The sequence below is a fragment of the Stegastes partitus genome, unplaced genomic scaffold, assembly GCF_000690725.1.
Source record: "Stegastes partitus isolate 25-593 unplaced genomic scaffold, Stegastes_partitus-1.0.2 Scaffold6, whole genome shotgun sequence".
Taxonomy (NCBI): domain Eukaryota; kingdom Metazoa; phylum Chordata; class Actinopteri; family Pomacentridae; genus Stegastes; species Stegastes partitus.
Genome location: NW_007577737.1, coordinates 98485 through 117324, shown reverse-complemented (window position 1 = coordinate 117324; position 18840 = coordinate 98485). Strand labels below are relative to the sequence as shown.

The 18840-nt window shown below is 46.8% G+C and overlaps 1 protein-coding gene across 2 annotated transcripts in view; it reads left to right on the top strand.

Moving 5' to 3' along the window:
- The first annotated feature begins 695 nt into the window (after positions 1 to 695).
- Positions 696 to 18840, top strand: part of ash1l (ash1 (absent, small, or homeotic)-like (Drosophila)) — a 31040-nt gene continuing 12895 nt past the window's right edge. For both annotated transcript variants that reach the window (XM_008280431.1, XM_008280429.1), the window contains exons 1-12: positions 696 to 819; positions 1863 to 1962; positions 4793 to 5598; positions 6540 to 10959; positions 13523 to 14192; positions 14346 to 14519; positions 14653 to 14747; positions 15240 to 15313; positions 15475 to 15520; positions 15770 to 15878; positions 16586 to 16792; positions 16992 to 17138. In XM_008280431.1, coding sequence (XP_008278653.1) covers positions 4990 to 5598; positions 6540 to 10959; positions 13523 to 14192; positions 14346 to 14519; positions 14653 to 14747; positions 15240 to 15313; positions 15475 to 15520; positions 15770 to 15878; positions 16586 to 16792; positions 16992 to 17138 — 6551 coding nt within the window. In that variant the 5' untranslated portion in view covers positions 696 to 819; positions 1863 to 1962; positions 4793 to 4989. The remainder of the gene's footprint in view (positions 820 to 1862; positions 1963 to 4792; positions 5599 to 6539; positions 10960 to 13522; positions 14193 to 14345; positions 14520 to 14652; positions 14748 to 15239; positions 15314 to 15474; positions 15521 to 15769; positions 15879 to 16585; positions 16793 to 16991; positions 17139 to 18840) is intronic.

Sequence of the window (18840 nt, the reverse complement as noted above, 5' to 3'; positions counted from 1 at the left end):
TTTTATTTTTTTTTAAATAGGCAAAAACCACAACCACAAAAAAACACCCACATGTATCAATAATAAAAAAACATAATCAGTTGCAATCCAATTAGAACCGATTATTTTCATTTCCTATCAGTTCTCTGGCCACCAGCGCCGCTCTTCAACACTTAATCAGTAAAATTACCTGTTCATTTACAGCCAGGTGCGGTACCGGTCAGGTGAATTTAACGCGACTTTTGTGGCTCGGTGCTGCTGCTCTGGCTCCACCAGAACAGAGGGACGTCCTTATAGAGCAGAATGGTTTATTTATAGGCTATAAAGCTCCCGTTGCCTTCCCCTCCGCCTGCACTGTTTACCGGAGCGCTGCGTTGTGACCCTCCGTGGCCGCTGAAACCGGGCACCGCCGCTCTGACACTTGACCGGCGCATACCAGCGAGAAAAAAAAGAAGAGAGGAGAAAACACACCCTCCTCCTCCTCCTCCTCCGGTCAGAAACACGGCTCTCAACATAGCGAAATAACAAAACGTTTTTTTTTTTTGTCAATGACCGCAACAACCGCGCACAACCGACATTTGCACTGCTTTCCTCACCTCTCCTCCTCCTCCTCCTCCTCCTGCTCGCTCCCCTCCGCCCTCCTCGGTCCGTCCTCCCTCCCTCCCTCCTCGCTGGGACTGAGAATGCCCGTGTTGTACTGACACAGTAGCGATACGGGCTGAGCAGACATGGAGGCCCGATTAACGAGAGAGGCCCGTGCTGACACATCCAGGCCCAGCTAACGGCGTGTCGGAGCGGATTTCGGAGCATCTCGGGGACATTTTACGGACACCAGTCGCTGTAAGGAACAGAGGATTTTAGCACCGGGAGAGGAGAAATAAAGGGAGATCCATTTCGGGTCTCTGTTGATTCAACGCAGCCGCCATTTTGTTGACAGTTAGTGTTTTTTTTAATAACCTTACACGGCGCTGCATCTGTTATTCTTACACCACTGGGATATAATTCGCCGTATTTTTTTTCTCTCTACGTGGCTCGTTTCCCGGTCGATTCAATCGCGCGTTTGTCTTTGAAGCAACGTTGGGCGATATATATATTTTTTTCCCTGCTGCTTTAGCTCACTTGCTAGTGCATCGTTAGCCGTCGTAGCTGAGATGTAGTAACACGAGTGCCTACGAGAATGTGACGGAGATGCAAGATTATGTACATCACTCGTCCCCGGGTTGTGTCACATTCGCTCGGTTTACACAAATTGTACGAAAGCTGTAGGCGTCTGCGACTCATTTCTCGCCGGTGTACAGTGTAAGTTGAGGCTGTGCGGGGCGAAATTTGCCCAAATCGTCCTCAAACTGGCTGCTGATAGATGGCTAGTTAGCTTCTGCCAGTGCCATTTATACAAAATGTAGCACGGGCTGTCTATTATTGGACGGACGGCTAGCTGCTAGCTTGGTAGAAAATAAACACAAACCTTTCGCAGTGCATCGGTTATATTGAGCACCAAGTGGCTGTTAAACCTCTATTTCTTTACCGCTTTGCCTGTTACTGTGCTTACTATTATGGAAATACATTTTTTTTCTTCCAGTGGGGGGGATGCTTTACATGTTGGCACTCAGCTTCCACCTTCACAACTTTGTGTTTTGGAGCTGGCAGTCTTTTTTTTTTGCAGGTGTTCAAAAGCTGTGTGCAGTGATTTCAGTTTGAGATCTTTGTGGCTGCTTTTATGGTTTTGAACCAAACAGCAGCGGTTGTAGATCAAATACAAGCATACTCATTTTTAGCTGTAGCTCACAGTCCATGCTTTAGGAGTTGGATCCTAAAAGCAGCAGTCCAAATCTGACATCTTTTTTTTTTTTTCTTCCCTCCTTGTTTTGGTTTCGGTATTTCAGCTGTGGGAAGATTAAAAAATATGTGGCCACCACGTTGATACACACTGAGGCAGGACACAGAGCCAAATAATGTGAACACCGTTTCTGGACAATTTAAGAGGTAAGTGTTGATAGATTTGTTGATTTATTGCTCACAATAATGTGAGTGCTGACTGAAAAAAAAATTGCTGTCTGGCTAATGTTTACCCACGAGTAAATGTTTTCTGATTTTTCTTTGCCCCCCTCCACCTCCTTCGTGCATGCAAAAGACTTTGCAGAGCGTGTCTCTGAGGCTGGATTATTATAAGACAGTTATTATGACTAAAGAGTGAATATGCGGTGAAAATCAAGGGTGATCTCGCACACTCATGAGGTTTATTCCCTTGAGGGGCAATGTTGACTGTACAGGAAACCGAAAGCAGATAACGTTATTTGGTTTGTTCAGGCCACGTTTTTTGCATAGCATGCGAGGGAGGGGGGGAAATTAGCTAAAATTGAATACACAAATGCTATGCGCTTTATTGCAAAGCCCCGTTAATGCCACTGAATGAAGTTCGCTGCAGCAGATGTTTGCATGGTGCAGGTCTGACAAGACACCTGTCATTCCGTTCCGCTTTATTGCAGCCTCCGCTGCAATTCCTATATCTCGGGGGTTTAAAACATTATAGCCGCTTCTTTGTTTAAAGCCACGCTGTGTTATAATTAGGCAGCGGCGCACATTTAATGATCCAAACCGGTGGTAGTAGTAAAGGAATTTGGCTGCTTCTCCCTCCCCTACAAGCCCGTGAGCACGGCTCTGCACTAATACCGACGGAGTAAAAAGCCCTGGAAATGACAGGCAGCTCTCGGGGCAGACGCCAGCCCTCATGTGAATGATGTGGGGGGTGGGTGGGTTGGATACTATTGCTATGGCCAAAGGGAAATCAGCAGTTATGAACAACGTGTGCAAAAGTGAGGAGGGAGTGAAAGGAGGGAGGGAGGGAGTAAAGGGGGGGAAAGAAATGGGAGGGGGCGCGGGAAGTTGTTTACTACGTTCCTCCCTTCTCTGCCATTTCTTAGGTGGCTGGCCTGATATTGATTATTGATTCTCTGCTATTCGTACTATTTGGTTGACATTTATTCCCCTTTTCTATACCCCTCTTTCTACTTTACCTCCTTGTTGTTGCTCTGAAAGTAAAAGCAAACAACAGACAGGCATGACTAATATCAGTCCTCAGAAGCATTAGTGTTGCAACATGACTGCGAGAATGAAATGACTATAGTGTAACTGCTCTGTAAATACAAAAGTGCCGCGCTGCTAAACATGAAAAAAGATATGCCGTAGTGTCAAGGCTTATCAATCACAAATTAGAAAAGCGTTTCGGCCTCGTATCAGATTATAACCAGGAGAGCAAGTGCCAGTAAATGACCCGGCTTAGCTAGTCAGAGGTGAGAGGAATGTTTTGACTCGCTGGGAGGCTTTTCTCCACAGTTGTGTCAGTAGCCTCTCACAGAGTTAGGTACTACACTGACTTATTTTTGGCATAGCTGCTGTCAGGCGACGGAAGCGGCTCACATCACCGCCAGCGTTTAGTATAAAAGATCGAGGAGAACATTTGTCACCGTGTGCGAGGAGGACGCAGGGAGCAGGGTTGGTGGGGTGTGTGACGGGTGAAATGTGTTTTCGATTAAAGTGGGAACACAGCGACTTCAGTTTCTGTTGCTCGCGCTTTCCAAGTTTGCGAAATAGACGAGGAAGAGGATGGAAAAGCTTAAAGAAAAACGGGGAAAGAGCGCTGAGATTGATGGAGTGTTAAAGAAAAGAGGGAGGTGTGATTTGAGTGTGGTATGCGTAGCGAGGGGGAGTCTGCAGTTTTGAGGCAAAATGGAGTGAGTAATTGAAGTAAACACTGAAAGGAGGGCGTGGGGGAACTACAGGCAAGACTCCAAAAACTGTGCTGTGTTTACTGTGTGGTTCAACAAAAAAAAAAATCTCTACTACTGTTTTCCACAGTTATAATCCAAAACAAACATGGTGTAAGACTATGTGTCGGGCAGATTTCTTTTTTTTTTTCTCTCTTGCTGTGACGCTTTAGTGATGTGACGACTTGTATGACTTTCCTGAGGCTCCATTAAGTAGCTCCTTTAGTGCTCTCCACTAATGTAGGGCGCAGAGAAACCGCCGGCACGTTGACGCTCGATCACTCACTCTCAGTTGCTGCTGGCGAAGGCTGGGAAAGGCGGCCGGATCCTCTGTCTGGTCCCAGAGGACCCGATGTGCTGAGGTCACAGTTCTGAATTGCCTCCAAATGACTTCACCCAGAGAAAGCACCTGCTTGGGGGCGAATCCGCATTAAATCACTCAGTGGCCATGGGGAGCTGTAGACAACTTCATTGAATTGGGCCCGTCCTCTCAGGAGCACAATTAAGAAGCAAGCTGCTCTCTGCTGCTGTGCTAACGCAGGTTATGAGCAGTTTGCCGCTATCACCGGCGCCCGTTTTCACTGCGACTAATGAGGGTACTTAAGGGATTGCTCATTCTGCATCTTACCTTGTAGCACTGGAAAGGATGCACCTGTCCTGTGGGATTAACTATTGACTCAGGACCACGTGGGATTTGTAAATCGCAGGTGGACAATTCAGAGTCCTTGTGCCTTAGGTTACATCTCTCAGGTAGAAGCACCTTGGCTGTGTAAATAGGTCACAGATTGTTACGGGCTGTGAGGACGAGCGCACCATAAAAAGTCACCCAGACAGGATGAAGGACAGTCTCTAACCAAATAGATGATAAAAAATTGTTGCCCTTCGTCTGCTTTCTGCCATCATTCATTATAAGACGTTTTATACTTCTCAGTTGTAGGGCACTCTTTAAAGCTGTCAATGTTTGGTTGATGCTCTGTCTTGCGGTGACTAATTTGGATTTTTTCCCCCCCCTTTTCTCCCCTGCAACTCCTGCATCTCCTCTCCTACAGTTGAAGGACGGAGACAGAGGGCTGGGCAGCCGAGGAAGGGAGAGAAGCCACCTCAAAACAAGGAGAGCTTCACCCTCACCGTTATCCCCCCCCCTTTTCCCCCCCCTTCACCCCTATCCTGTCCCCCAGACAAAAACTCTACCTGGTATCCACAACATCCACTCCCCTAATAAACTTGCAAACCCCCTAAAGTTCTGATGGATCAGAAGATTCAGGGGAGAACTGCGACTCCACCCCCTCTTCTCTCCGGTGCTCCCACAACCGAGCGAGAGAAGGATGGAGGGGGTGGAAAGAAGGACGAAGAGGAGGAAAAGAAGAGGGACAGAGAGAAGGAGGGAGCTGCTGCTGTCACTGCTGGTGCGGGAGGCGCAGGTGGACCAGGAGGTGCCGGCGGCGACCAGTCTCATTTTTCCATCAAAGAGAGCAGCCTGTCCGAGGGCAATGTTAAACTGAAGATTGGCCTTCAAGCAAAACGCATGAAGAAGCCCCCTAAGATCTTGGAGAATTACGTGTGCCGACCAGCCTTCAGGGCCACTGTGAGGCACACGAGCCGCGGAGGAGGCGGCGCTCGTGGGAACCGTGCAGGGGCTACAGGTGACGGGCCAGGCACTCAGAACCAGAGTCCTTCACATGGCAGGGAAAAAGAGAGGGAAAAGAGTCCCAGTGTAAACAAACCACCAGCCACATCATCTTCATCAGCCCCCTCTGCTAAAGCTCCCACACCGCCTCCTGCTGCTCCTCCTCCCTCTGCCAGCACTACCACCATAACACCCTCCCAAGTCAATGGGAGTACTCCAGCAAAAAGGGTAAGAGACAGAACACCGTCACTTCATGCATTTTGATATACCAGTCGATTAAACAATCAGTATTAATAGCCAGTATGTTCACTGGTTTATTGTTTTCGTTCTGTGTGCACACTTGGGTTTGTTCACCCTACTTCCTAAAGATATTATCAGTCAGTCATTGGTGAGGCAGTGGTCCACAACAAGGCTACCCTAGTAATTACCGTGTTATTGCACAGATAAAGAGCGGAGCATAAATTGTTCTTTAGTTTTCTTTGTGTTCCCTGTTGGCCTCTATTCTGCCTCTATTCACCACGCACCGCCCCCTCCAGTCTCCCTTCATCTGTGTTGTCTATCCTCTTGTCTCTCCCTGGCCATGTCCTCTCCACCCCCATCCCTGCATGACCCCTCTCTCCAGCTCTCCTGCTCTGTCCCCAATCTGACCCTGATAAGTGTTATTGAGTTGAGTGCCAGTTCCCCCTGGGCGAGCCCGTTAAGCAACATTGGACTGAAAATCTTACCAATCAATTGAAATTTCTAAAAGTGTAAAGAAATATACTTGCTTTTAATTTTTCTTACACACACTCGGTGCTGACGTGGTTTTTGTGATGCCATAGTGTGTGCAGTTTTGTATTTTGTATTGTCATGTTGGTTAAGTTTGTCTTAGTGTTGCACTGTGCTTTTCATTGTGACCTACAATGACATGAACCTAAACCCAACTGTCGCATCATACATCAAATTATAAAATTCATGTTTTTAAGATTGCACACGATCCCTTACAAATTGTTGTAATTAAGCTTTTGATTTTAGTTCATTAATTTAAAAATAGTTCATGTACAGGCAAATCTCCGTACATTTAGCTCCATATTTTAGAAATCACAGCATTTCTTGAGTGTAAAAAAATCATCTATTACTTTGTATTTGCTTTTATTAATCAATGTCTGGTGTGTTTTTTTTCTGTTCAGGGTCCACCAAAGATGGATTGTAAGTCTGATTCAAAGTCAGACTCGAAAGCAGCCAATACCACATCTGAGAGACCCCTCAACCTTCACCGCCCTCCATCAGACAGCAAAACGCATTCTTCTGGGAAGAAAACACCAACTTCGCAACCCAACCCTCGGACGTCTTCGCCCTCTCCACCACTACCTGCTTCAAAAGAACCCAGCTTTGAAGGTGTTAAACCTCCTCAATATACCTATAGCACAGAAAGTCAGAGAGACAAGGACAAAGGTGTTCAAAGCTGGGGAGCACCCACAGTCACTGAGAAATTAGCTCAACTTATAGCAACTTGCCCCCCATCAAAGACCCCTAAGCCAGCCAAACCTGCAAAGATCGATCCCACTCCTCCTCTCCCAAGCTCAGGCTTTATGGCTCCCACAGCCAAGCAGCGAGACAGGGCTATGGCCAATAGGAACACATATTCAAGAATGGTTCACCTTTCCCCACCACCTCCTGTGTCAAGACCACCTGGTCGGCCCTACGGTTCTAGGAACAAAGACAATGTTTTAGAAAATTCCCCATCCTTGACATCATTGAGAAAAGAGGACTTTGATGGGCCTGGAAAAGGTAGTAGCAGCAGCGGCAACAACAGCATCAACATGAGCGGCAGCAACAGCAGCAGTCGCAGCAACAGCCCAGCATTCACCTATGGCAATAACCGCCTGTCAGCCATGTCAAAGGACAGCAACAGTGACAACAGCAACAGTAGCATTTCTAAGCCACAGTCACGTCCTGGTCACTGCCTACCCCACACCACATCCTCTCCATCTTGTCCTATTTCATCCTCTTCCTCCACCTCAGCAGAGCAGAGGACTGTGAGTGCAGTGAGTCACTTGGGCTCCCCTGTTCCCTCACAAGGACACCATGCACGAGAGTCCCCTGCCTTGGCGGAGGAAAGCAGTGCAGGTGAGCAGGAGCAGGAAAGAGACAGCCCCAGAGACTTAACCAAGTGCCCTCCTTCAACAGGAACAGGAAAGCTAGAGGGGAAAGACAAGGGAGCTAGTAATCAGTCACTGCGAGTTGAGAGGGGGAAGAGCTCCAGTCCAAGTAAGCGCAGCCCTAACCGGGACTGTAGCCGGCCCGGTCGGACCAGCAGTCCCCCAGAGTCTGTCAGACAGAGGGCACCGTCTCCACCAGAGCCAGATGATGATGAAAGCCCACATACACCTCTTAGAGATGATTCTCCTGATTCATCTCTAGACTCTCCCGCAGAGCAGGACAGCAAACCCCTGAAAAAACGCAGGGGAAGGAAACCCCGCTGGACCCGTGTGATGAACAAGACGCAGAGTCAGAGAGCAGGCCAGGACAGTCCCTTCAATGAGAACAAAACCACTATGCCTTTATCTTCAAGCTTGGAAACGCCATCGCCACCAGGTAAAAGACCTGTTGGCAGGCCTCCCAACCCAAATAAGGTCAAACCAAATCCTGTGCCACAAAGGCCAGTGTCACAGCTCTTTACTTCCCAGACTAAGAAACGGGGAAGGCCAAAGTCCAAAATGCCAAGGCTTGACGCCCCGGCCCCTGGGAACCCACCTAACAAACTGGCCCCCTCCAAGGTCTTTTCATCTTTGCTGAAGTCCAAAGAAGAGCAGGACCCACCTGTTCTTCATCCAGAGGTGGACCTAAACCCCCCTAAACCTATGCCTAGAAAACGTGGACGTCCCAAGCGCCTTCCTCCTACCTTGCCCCAGGAGGGTCAGCCTCCCACTTTGGCTCCAGAAGCAGGGGACATGGGAGACAAACGGTTCCGCAGCAAAGGAAACGGGCAACTTATCATGAAAACTATTATTGGAAAGATCAATAAGATGAAAAGTGTGAAGCGGAAGCGTATTCTCAGTCAAATCCTGTTAGGTCCAAGACCAGAAGAGACCCCTAAAGGCACCACCAGTGGGGTGGTTGGCTCTGTGGAGGCTGCAACCCAATCATTGTCCTCCCTGGCTGCTTCTTTTGGGGGAAAACTAGGGCCACAAATTAATGTCAGTAAAAAAGGCACAATATACATGGGTAAGAGGAGAGGCCGTAAGCCAAAAGCAACTTCTGTTACAGCTACATCTTCACCAGAACCGTTTCTGTCTCCAAACACCACTTCCCCTCTCCATCACCATCAGTCCCAGTCTCAACAACAGCACCAGCTCTCCTCCTCAGAGGTTTTTCCCTCTCCCTCCCTCTCACAGTCTAGTGGAGGCCACAGTCCCATCAGTGATGCCAGCTTTGTGGAACCAGGCTCAGTGCACTTTGCAGGTCACTCTCACTATTCTAACACCCATCATGGCCACAACACATTCTCCTTCCCTCCCCCAACCTTTTCTGCTCCTAATCCTCGGAACACAGGGCTGAGCTCGACGTCATCTTCGGCCGCAGCAGCTTCTCAGAAAAAGTCATCTTGCCGTGGATACCATCACCACCACCATCATTACAGGCAGCACTACCATTATCATAAGCTTTCCCCTCCCAGGCCACTCCATCCCACCTCCCCTGCTCCCCTCAGTGAGCTAAAAGAAGCCACTCCGTCACCAGTCAGTGAGTCACACAGCGAGGAGACGGTGCCCAGTGACAGTGGTATAGGAACAGACAATAACAGCACTTCTGACCGTGGCGAGAAAGCTGGGGGGGCAGGTGGCTTGGGTGCAATCGGGATGCCGCCCGGGATGGGCAGTGGATTATTAATGCCAGGGGTCATCGGTTCAGCTATGGGTCCAGGGATGGGCCTTAATTCCAGAGGCAGGCGCAGACACTCCGCTGTGCTTATGGAACATCCCTCACCCTCTCCATCACCCCACGGAGCAAGGTCATCACCCGACCCCCGGAGACCTCACCCAGCAGCTCCTGCCTCCTCCCTATTGGGACATAAGGAGAAACATAAGCACAAGTGTAAACGCCGCAGCCACGGATGCCCTGGCTATGACAAGCTAAAGAGACAGAAGAGGAAACGCAAGAAGAAGTACTTGCAGCTGCGCTCACGGCGGCTTGACCCAGACTTTCTCGCTGAGCTGGATGAGATTGTTGTGAGGCTAAGTGAAATACGGATAGCTCACCGTACCACAGGGCACCGGCTCGGCAGTGGAATAGGAATAGCAGCAGGATCAAGTAGAGTGCCAGGGGTGGGGAGCAGGGCCAGTGGTGGCATAGGAGGCACAAGTGGTCCCCCTCCACATCATTATGTTCACAGAGACCTCCTGCCCACAATCTTCAGGGTTAACTTTGGCAGCTTCTACTCCCATCCTGCATACTCCTGTGACCCGTTGCACTATGTTCGTAAACCAGACATGAAGAAGAAACGAGGGCGGCCTCCCAAACTGAGGGAGTCCATGTCTGAGGTTCCGTTTGTTCCTGGGCTTGGATTCCCACTCTCTAGTGGAGGCTTTTACCACCCCTCTTACAGTGTTCCTTACTCATCTGGACCCCTGGGATTGGGCTATTACAGAGGCTATCCTCCAGCAAGCGCTCTGTATCCTCACCCACATCACCAGTCGCCCCACACAGCCCCCTCCCACCACTCTCACCACTCGCCCTCCTTCCCTCCTCCACCCCCGACGTCTTACATGCATCATCACCACCCTTCGCATCTCCTGCTGAACCCCTCAAAGTTTCACAAGAAAAAACATAAGCTGCTCAGGCAGGAGTACCTGGGAGGAGGAAGGTCCCCTGTCCTTTACCCACCCATGTCCTCTGAGCTTTCGTTCAACTGGCATCACAAACACAAACACAGGCACAAACACAGGGAGCGCTGTGGTGAGGAGGACAGGGAGGAAGCGGCAAGAGGCGGGTCAGGGAGTCGAGCTAGTGCAGGGATTTCTGACAGTGGAGCATCAGGTAAAGGAGAGCGAGTTGGCAGTTTAGGAATGGCAGAGTCTTTACAACGATGCCGCTTTGGACGAGATGCCGCCAGCACCAGTGCCAGCAAACAAGCTGCTGCCACCTCTGCCAACTCTCCTTCTTCTTCCTCATCCTCATCTGCAGAAAGGTACAAACGCAAAGAGAGCTCCATGTCCTGTCTGGGACCTTCCAGGCTTGCGCTGGGCAACAGCTCAAAAGGTCACCACCCAGTCGAGTCCTGGTTCAGAATGGGCAGCTCTGAAGCAGACTACTCTAAACTTTCACGGAGTCAAGTGGCAGCTGGCCAGGGTTCCTTCTCAGATGGGCGGGCAGAAGACCCAGCAGGCTGCTCGGACAGCGAGGATGAGGAGCCTCTCACTCCCACAGAGGATGTAGAAGCTCATGACTCTCCTAACCTTACAAACCTGTTTGCCTCTGCTCTCACCCGCACTTCACTGAAGGGGGGCAGGAACAGAAAGACTGAGGTAGTTACAGAGAGCTCCAGCTTCTCCCATGTGGACCGGCCGATGAGGAAGGACCGCTCAACGTCAGCAGAGAGGAGAGAGTTAGGTAAGTCTAATTTGGTTTCGTGAAACTGTAAAAGGATCTGTAGAATAGGCTGCCTACACTAGGTCATGCAGTGATAAACTGATATATATATATATATATATATATATATATAACAACGGCATAGACATAATTTATTTAAAAGAAAACACTGTACAGTAACAATAGCAGCAGGGAGCTATTTGCATTTATTTGCTCTTGAGCATCCAATTCACTGCATTGAACCTCCTTATTATTCATGTAGCTCCGTTAGTTTGTAACTTAGATAAGCTAATCAGCACAGAAAATCTTTTGACCCAAATGAAATGTGACATTGTTAAAGGTTACTGGAGTCAATTGTGCACCAAATTCATTTTCCAAAAATAGTTCTGATGCAGTTGTATTCTGCGTCTCGGTATGATTGGCTGATGTCTGATGAGCTTTATGGCCTGGCACAGCTATGGTAAAACTGGCACAGTGTGCAATCAATTATATCCAGCACTGATTCCAGGATTGTGTATTTGGGCAGTAACCCTTTCAAACATTGCCATATGGCACAGCAAGTGGGCTTTCAAATTTTGCTTGATCTCAACACAGTGAAGCATGTGCATCTCTTGAAAATCCTTCATTGTGTGTTGAGAGATTGTGTAGTGGTTACCGCTGGGACCATCCATACTTCAGTTGTGGCGAGAACAAACAAAACTGGAAAATGATCAGTTCTGTCTCTGTAGTCCTCACAGCTGTCCCCCATCTGAGAAAATGAAATACTAAGTGGAATGGGCCATTTATTTTAGTGGAAAAAAAAGTCCCCTTGAAATTTTCAGTGACATCCCCTGTGCATACAATGTCTGACATTTGGTAGCTCTTAGTAGTGGTTACCGGCTTGGCAAAAAAAGCACGTGTAATTACTTAAACCGGCTCCTCTGTGAGTGGGGATGGCCACAGTTGGCCACAGTTGATGCAGCATTTCTGCCAGGGCTCATCTTACTGAAGGGGTGGAGTATTTTGTTAACATTCTATATTTAGTAGACTTTTCCCTCAAAAGCCCACAATGTGAGGCCTCGTCCTATCCATCAGCACCTGGGCTGGCCGAATGCTGCTGATGTAAGGCACACTGCCTCAGCGGTGATCTTGCTTTTACTGGTGTGGCTCTGATGTGTGTCTGTGTGTGCCGCAGCGGTAGAATTGGTGTTTGTGTGTGGGTGTTACCTTTTGTTTGTGTGCACGTCTGTGAGTAAAATGGGAAGCTGAAAGGTCCCTGTTGAGGCACTGTGGCGCAATTCAAACCAAGCCAGGGTAATCCAGGATTAGAGCTCAGGACTTGGGGTCAACCAGTGGTCACAGACGGCACTGTGGAGGTAGGGGAGGCTAAGGGTGGGGAGTCTGGGGACTGCACTGGCACACAAGACAAGTAGGGAATGACAAATAAATGTATACTGCCGAAAGAGTATGTTTTGAGAGTGATGTAGAGAAAAAGGTCTGTAAGCGAGGCCAAGGATAAGCTGTAGCATAAAAGCAGGACTGAATAGGTGTGTTTGTGCAGTGAATCTTCAAGTCATCAAAAGAAGACATCAAACCATTCAAACAGCATGGAATTGGAGCAGGGGTCAGGCAATGGTTAACAGCGTGGTCTGTTTCGTCTAGCTAGTTAATTGGTCATCTCACTTAGATCTCTTCATTCTCAGTAACATTTGAAATGCCTGATGCCACATAATGATGGTCCTGTTAGACTTGCACCAGTAATATAATCAAAAGAGCACATATATATCAGTCTTGATCATGTTTAATTTACCATACTTGCATGGTGTTTTTAATGATTTGATCTGTCGCAGTTACAGCATATCTTTTTATCTGTTTGTCATCTTTTTTCGCCTTGGCCAGGTTCTCAGGCATGTTTGCAATATTCATAACTATTTTCAGTTTGTAGCATTTGTGTTCATAATCAGATGCTTTTAAAAATGAAATGTTTGCATGGAAACTGTCTTAATGGGTGACAAGAAGAGTGAAAAGATGAACAGAAGTTAAGTTTAGATCACCCAAACGGAAAAAGCAGCGGAGTCTTAAGTTTGAATGTGTGAAAGAATAGATGTCACTGTTCTTCTGGATGAGTATGAAATGAATGAAAAGAAATATGGAGGAAAGAAGGGTTTTCTAAGGTCAGGCAAGGGGAGGAAGTAGGAGCGGGGTGAGAAACTTGGGATGACAAGGAGCAGGAGAACAATGTTAATGAGGAAGAAGATGAGAAGCGAAAAGAGGAAAATATGTAGAAAATGAAGCAGTGTCTTGCAATGTCAAAGAATAGAAAGTGGGAAGGAGAAAGTGGTCGACAAGGGTGAAATATGAGTTTAAGAATAATGGGAAAGAGGAGAGAAGCGAAGAAAGATGTACGAGAATAGAAAGTGATCTAATGGGTCGAGAGCAGAGTAGAAGAGAATGCAGAAAAACAGTATTAGAGTTGTCTGAGTGTTGAAATCCTAGCTGTTCTGATTCTAATTGCTAACACTAAGATTTGCTTAAAATATGTGTGCTGCGTACGCTGATGCTTAGTGATGTGTATGTAGCAGTAATTTAAGGTTTCCTTTCCTAGGGTCATCGGGTATCCAAACAAGAGGAGTTGCACTTCCAACCCCTGAAGGGCCTGAAGGATCCCTCCACCACCGGCAGCAGCACCATCACCAACCTTCTCTGTTTCACTCCCACGCCTCTGCTTCCTCCTCCTGCCTCTCTCCCTCCCAGGACTGTTGCCTGGATGCCTCCCTGCCCCACCACTCCCATCGGGCACAGCCATCCAAACACAGCCTGCACCACGTCAACAAAATCCTGCGTGCCAAGAAGCTACAGAGACAGGCTCGGACAGGAAACAACGTGGTGAAGAAGAGGGGCCCCGGACGTCCCAGGAAACACCCTTTACCCTCCCCGCCACCATCCCCACCTCCTGTGGTTGAGCTGAATCAGGCGCGCCACAGAGACAGAGGGGGAGAGCGGCTAGCAGGGGGAAGAGGGTGGGAAGGCGATACTGTGACAGATGCTATTGAGTCGGTAGTCCAGGGCCAGCGAAGAAAAGGTCAGAAGAGGAAGCAGTGGGAGAGAGATGGGGATGAGGAAGAGGAGGAGGAGGTGGAAGAGGAAAGGGAGGTCGAGGAGCCTGAGCAGCAATTGCCGGAAAGAGAGGAGAACCTGGGCAACCTGGTGGCAAGGCCCAGGACTGGGGCAGGAAGGAGCTGGCTTACCCAAGACGAGCTGCAGCACTTTCACGGGTAAGCACATTTCCAGTACGCTGTTTCATACGAGCCTATATTCCCGAGAGTTACAGCCCTTGGACAGTAATGTTAGGTTGCAGTGCTGGCATGTATAGCAACATTTATTAAGTCCAGTTGTCACTAGATACCAAGTCATGGTTCTAATTTTAGCTCAATGGAGAGCAAGCCAGATGGCCACTGCTCCCCGGAGCGCCCAGGCACCGTCTCCAGGGAACAGGCTCCACCCATGCCCATAACCAGCCAACGAGAGAAGAGGGCAGCCAGACCTCCGAAGAAGAAGTTCCAGAAAGCGGGACTTTACTCCGATGTGTACAAGACTGAAGAGTGAGTTCACAAAGAAATCCTAAATACAATCTCTTGTTTACTTCTGATATTAATCTTTATTTCAGAACAACACATGCAGTCTTTCTGCACTGCTAGTGAACTGCCTTCACATTTTTCTTTTCCTCCTCTGCAGCCCCCGTAGTCAGCTTCTGCAGCTAAAGAAAGAGAAGCTGGAGTACATACCTGGGGAACATGAATATGGATTGTTTCCTGCACCAATACATGTTGGTGAGTTTTAAACTGGATCAGGTGTCATCTGTACTGTTGAATTATTAAACAATGATTAAAACACATGATTTGAGTATGTAGTAATTAATTGACCAGTCTTTATAAACACTATAAAATTAGTTATTTATGTTTTCAGAGTTCAATCATTGGCTTTTCTCCCGAGGCTGGTTTCTAAAGCTGAATAGCTTTCCTAGAAAGAGAAGGCACAAACCCAGAAAGTCTCTTTATTTTTAGGTCCACATCCAAGTTTCAAAGAACTTCTGTAGTTTGCTCAGCAAAATTCTTTTTCCAGGAACAAGACTCTTCCTTTTTTGCTGTCACAGGCTTGTATTTTCAGCTATGATCAGACGAAACACAACTGTTTTCATCATCAAGTTTCATCAAGCTTATTAACATGCACCATCTGACTATAACTCTTAATTTATGTATTACTCTGTCCTTCCCCTATGTGTTTTTTCTCTCTCCAAATTTTCCCTGGTTTGTTCTTTTCAGGAAAGTACCTGAGACAGAAGCGCATTGATTTCCAGTTGCCTTACGACATCTTATGGTTGTGGAAACACGATCAGGTGATCAATCTTCTTTAGCAGAAGTGTTTTTTAGGCTTTTTCCATGTTCACAATGAAAGACTGATAAGCAGTTAGATAAGTTAGAAGCCAAGTTTAAGCTCACAAGTATTTTTTTTTGTTTTCTACCACTTTGTGTTTACTCTTCTGTTTTTGTGTTTCAGCTTTACAAGAGGCCTGATGTCCCCCTTTACAAAAAGATCAGATCAAGTGAGTAGCTGGCTTTATTCCAGTGATCCAGCCTTGGGGTAATTTATCAATTTATGTGCGACCACTTTCCTGTTAATCCATAAGACACAGGGATGTTTGCTTCATTGGTTACTGTGGTTACTTTGAATAATGTAACTCCTGTTGTCAGTTTTATGCGTTGTTTGCAAAACAGTGATTAAATATATCTGGTCACACTTTGTGACTGTGTCAAAAAGTGCAAACTGGTAATCCCCTTTGTATGTGTCACAGATGTCTACGTGGATGTTAAGCCTCTCTCTGGTTATGAAACCACTACATGCAACTGTAGACCTCCCGACAGCTCGCCTGAGAAAGCCTGCCTGGATGACTGCCTGAATAGGTAAAGACACATAGCTGCACATAATGGTGACGTTTAATATGTTGTTCTACTACAATTGCACCTGCTCCAAAAACAATCAATTTGTCGCGGTGGGACCAAAAACAATCTGTACATTATCCCTAGATTAAGTGAATCACTCAGTGTCTCTACATGCTGGAGTTATTATCCTAAATGTATTTACAGCACAATCATTTTAACACGGTTGCTTTGCACTGAAATAATAACAGACACGGAGCCGACCAGTATGCATGGGTTCTGAAAATAGAACTTTATCAACTTGTGAACTCAATGTTTGTTGACGATATGCCATGTTGGTTGTTGAGCTATGACATGCAAACTGCTGTCAGCTTTTTGGCCATCTGTTTTAACAAATTACAGCCACTGCCAGACCAACATCCTCTTTGACAGGGTGTCATTTAGTTCCAGCTCCAAGAAACCTTCATTAAACTTAAGTGTTAGACAAGTTAGACCTAGCTATCTCCATAAGATTGGGTGTGTTCAAAGTTGTGATAAAACCTATCGATGATACGTTTTTCTCCTTATGAAAGTATCACCGGCGATTTCACTGACCAATGAGAATTTTTATGAATGAGAGCACGTCGACCAAACAAACAGCCAGTCAACCTGGAGACGACATCCCTAGAATAGAGGGTGTCAAAAAGGAAAAAAGTAGCACTCTCATCCTCAATTTTTTTCAATTTCCACAGGATGAGCTTTGCTGAGTGCTCTCCCAGCACCTGTCCATGTGGTGATCAGTGTGACAACCAGCACATCCAGAGACACGAGTGGGTCCAGTGTCTGGAGCGATTCCGTGCTGAGGGCAAAGGATGGGGCATCCGCACCAAGGAGTCGCTTCGCTCTGGACAGTTTATCATTGAGTATCTGGGAGAAGTGGTTAGCGAGCAGGAGTTCAGGTGAGACAGTCACTCAGCTCATTTGGTGTACGAAGAATCTTGTTGGATGATTGTCCAGATGATTTAAAAAAAATAAATAAATAAAAAAGTGTCATATCCAGTGTTTTTCTGCCTGATCTGCTTCCTGTTTGTGTCTCAGATTTGATCAATGAAAGCCTCTCTTTTAATCTTCCACTGCTTAATATCTGTCATATTTTAGGAGCCGTATGATGGAGCAGTACTTCTCCCACAGTGGCCACTACTGTCTGAACTTGGATAGCGGCATGGTGATTGACAGCTACCGAATGGGCAATGAGGCACGCTTCATAAACCACAGCTGTGAACCCAACTGTGAGATGCAGAAGTGGTGGGTGTCATGGCAGCTTTAAACCAGTTCCCTACTAATGCCCTTGTGGTGCTTTTGGGTTCTCACCAAGAAACAGATTTGGCTAGGCACTGAGCATGAGCAGTTGCCACAAGTTGTTATGGATGGGTAATTGAGCCAGTCCTGGCATGAACCACATTTGTAAGGCTGTGATGGCAAATAAAGAAGACTGCTTTCACTCTCACTATGTAGCTGCAGTAGTCCAAATCAGTATATTTTACCACATTAGCACAGCTAGATTTTGTTGGGCGGATGGAGTCTCAGAGGTTATTAATGCATGGTGTTAAACAAGCAATATTGCTGGATGTGAGAGGAGTGTCAGAGAAGCTGATTGGAAAGTGTTCCAGCTTGATAATTCAGTATTTGGTTTTCTGAATGCCTCCGTCACTTAAGGTTAATGATCTGGAAAATAGAGCAGCCTATTACCTAAATAGTTTGACTCAATTGCTATCTGTTTGGGCTTGATGATTCGGGTAAACTGAGTAATTTCTTATTCCCGGTGTAAGAGATAAGCTGCGTGAAAATACCAGAAACAGCCAGAAAGATACGCAGAATACAAATAAATACAGACAAGGCCAGCCGTCTAGCTATTGTATTCTTGACGTCTCACTCATGTTGTCAGGTTTTACTGTGTAGTAGCTTTGTTGATTTAATTAACAAAGATACTTGAATGTGAGCATGTTAGACTCCCTTATTATAAAAAGATTATATTTTTAGATGTGATGGAAGTTGTGGAGCTCTATTGCAGCCCCATGGTAAAACCAGTTGAACCCAAGACATGCACAAGCAGTCACTGTGTATGCTTGTCAATATTTGTTGCCCTACTTTAGGTAACTTACATGGTAGCTCTAAAAGGGACACGTGCAGCAGGTGCACTTAACTGTAAATGAGAAGGCTGTACCTTGAAACCCCAGCCTTATTAATGTGGTTGTGTGGCGGTAATCTGATGAGATCACCTCACTTCTTTTCTGCCTGTGTTCAGAGACCTAAATGGCTTAAAGTCCTTGCACCCTGCCAAAACAATTCACTGGTTTCCTAAGGGGTTGTTCTCACAGCATGACTAAATCCACAGCAATTGGAGCCCCGTCTGAGCCGGCCTCCCTGTGCCTGACTTTCCTAAGTGAAACCTACTTAGATTCTCTTTAGTTGTTACAGTAAATCTGCAAAAGGCGTCACCACTGTTAAAGTCTCAGACGATTCAATTATGGACAGCTAATGATCTCACAGAACTGACTGTCATACTGTATCCTCTGCCCTCCGACATAGACGAGCTCATAATCTAGGGCACTGGTCTGTGCATGTAATGTAGAGTGGCTGGACTGAAATAAAAGACTCCACAAGGATGGAGGATTTTCAGCACAAAGCCTGACGAGTCATCCATCTTGTCACAGAAGAGAGATTACATGCAGCCGGGCCTTAGATACAGCTGTAGTGCCTGAAGACAATGCGCTGAACCAGCTTTTTGCCCCTATAGAAGGAATAAATTATCAAGTGGCTGGCAAACAGAATAGTGTGCTTTATTCTTAGAAGAACGGCAAAAAGCTGGAGCACTGCTTTATTTAGAGAGGAGAAAAATAGGGATTACAACATGTTGAGTGTTTGCCACACTGGCCCTTTTCCCCTTTTGTCCCAGTTTTAAAATGCATTTAATGTAATTGTCTTTCTAACTTGAACGTTCAAACTT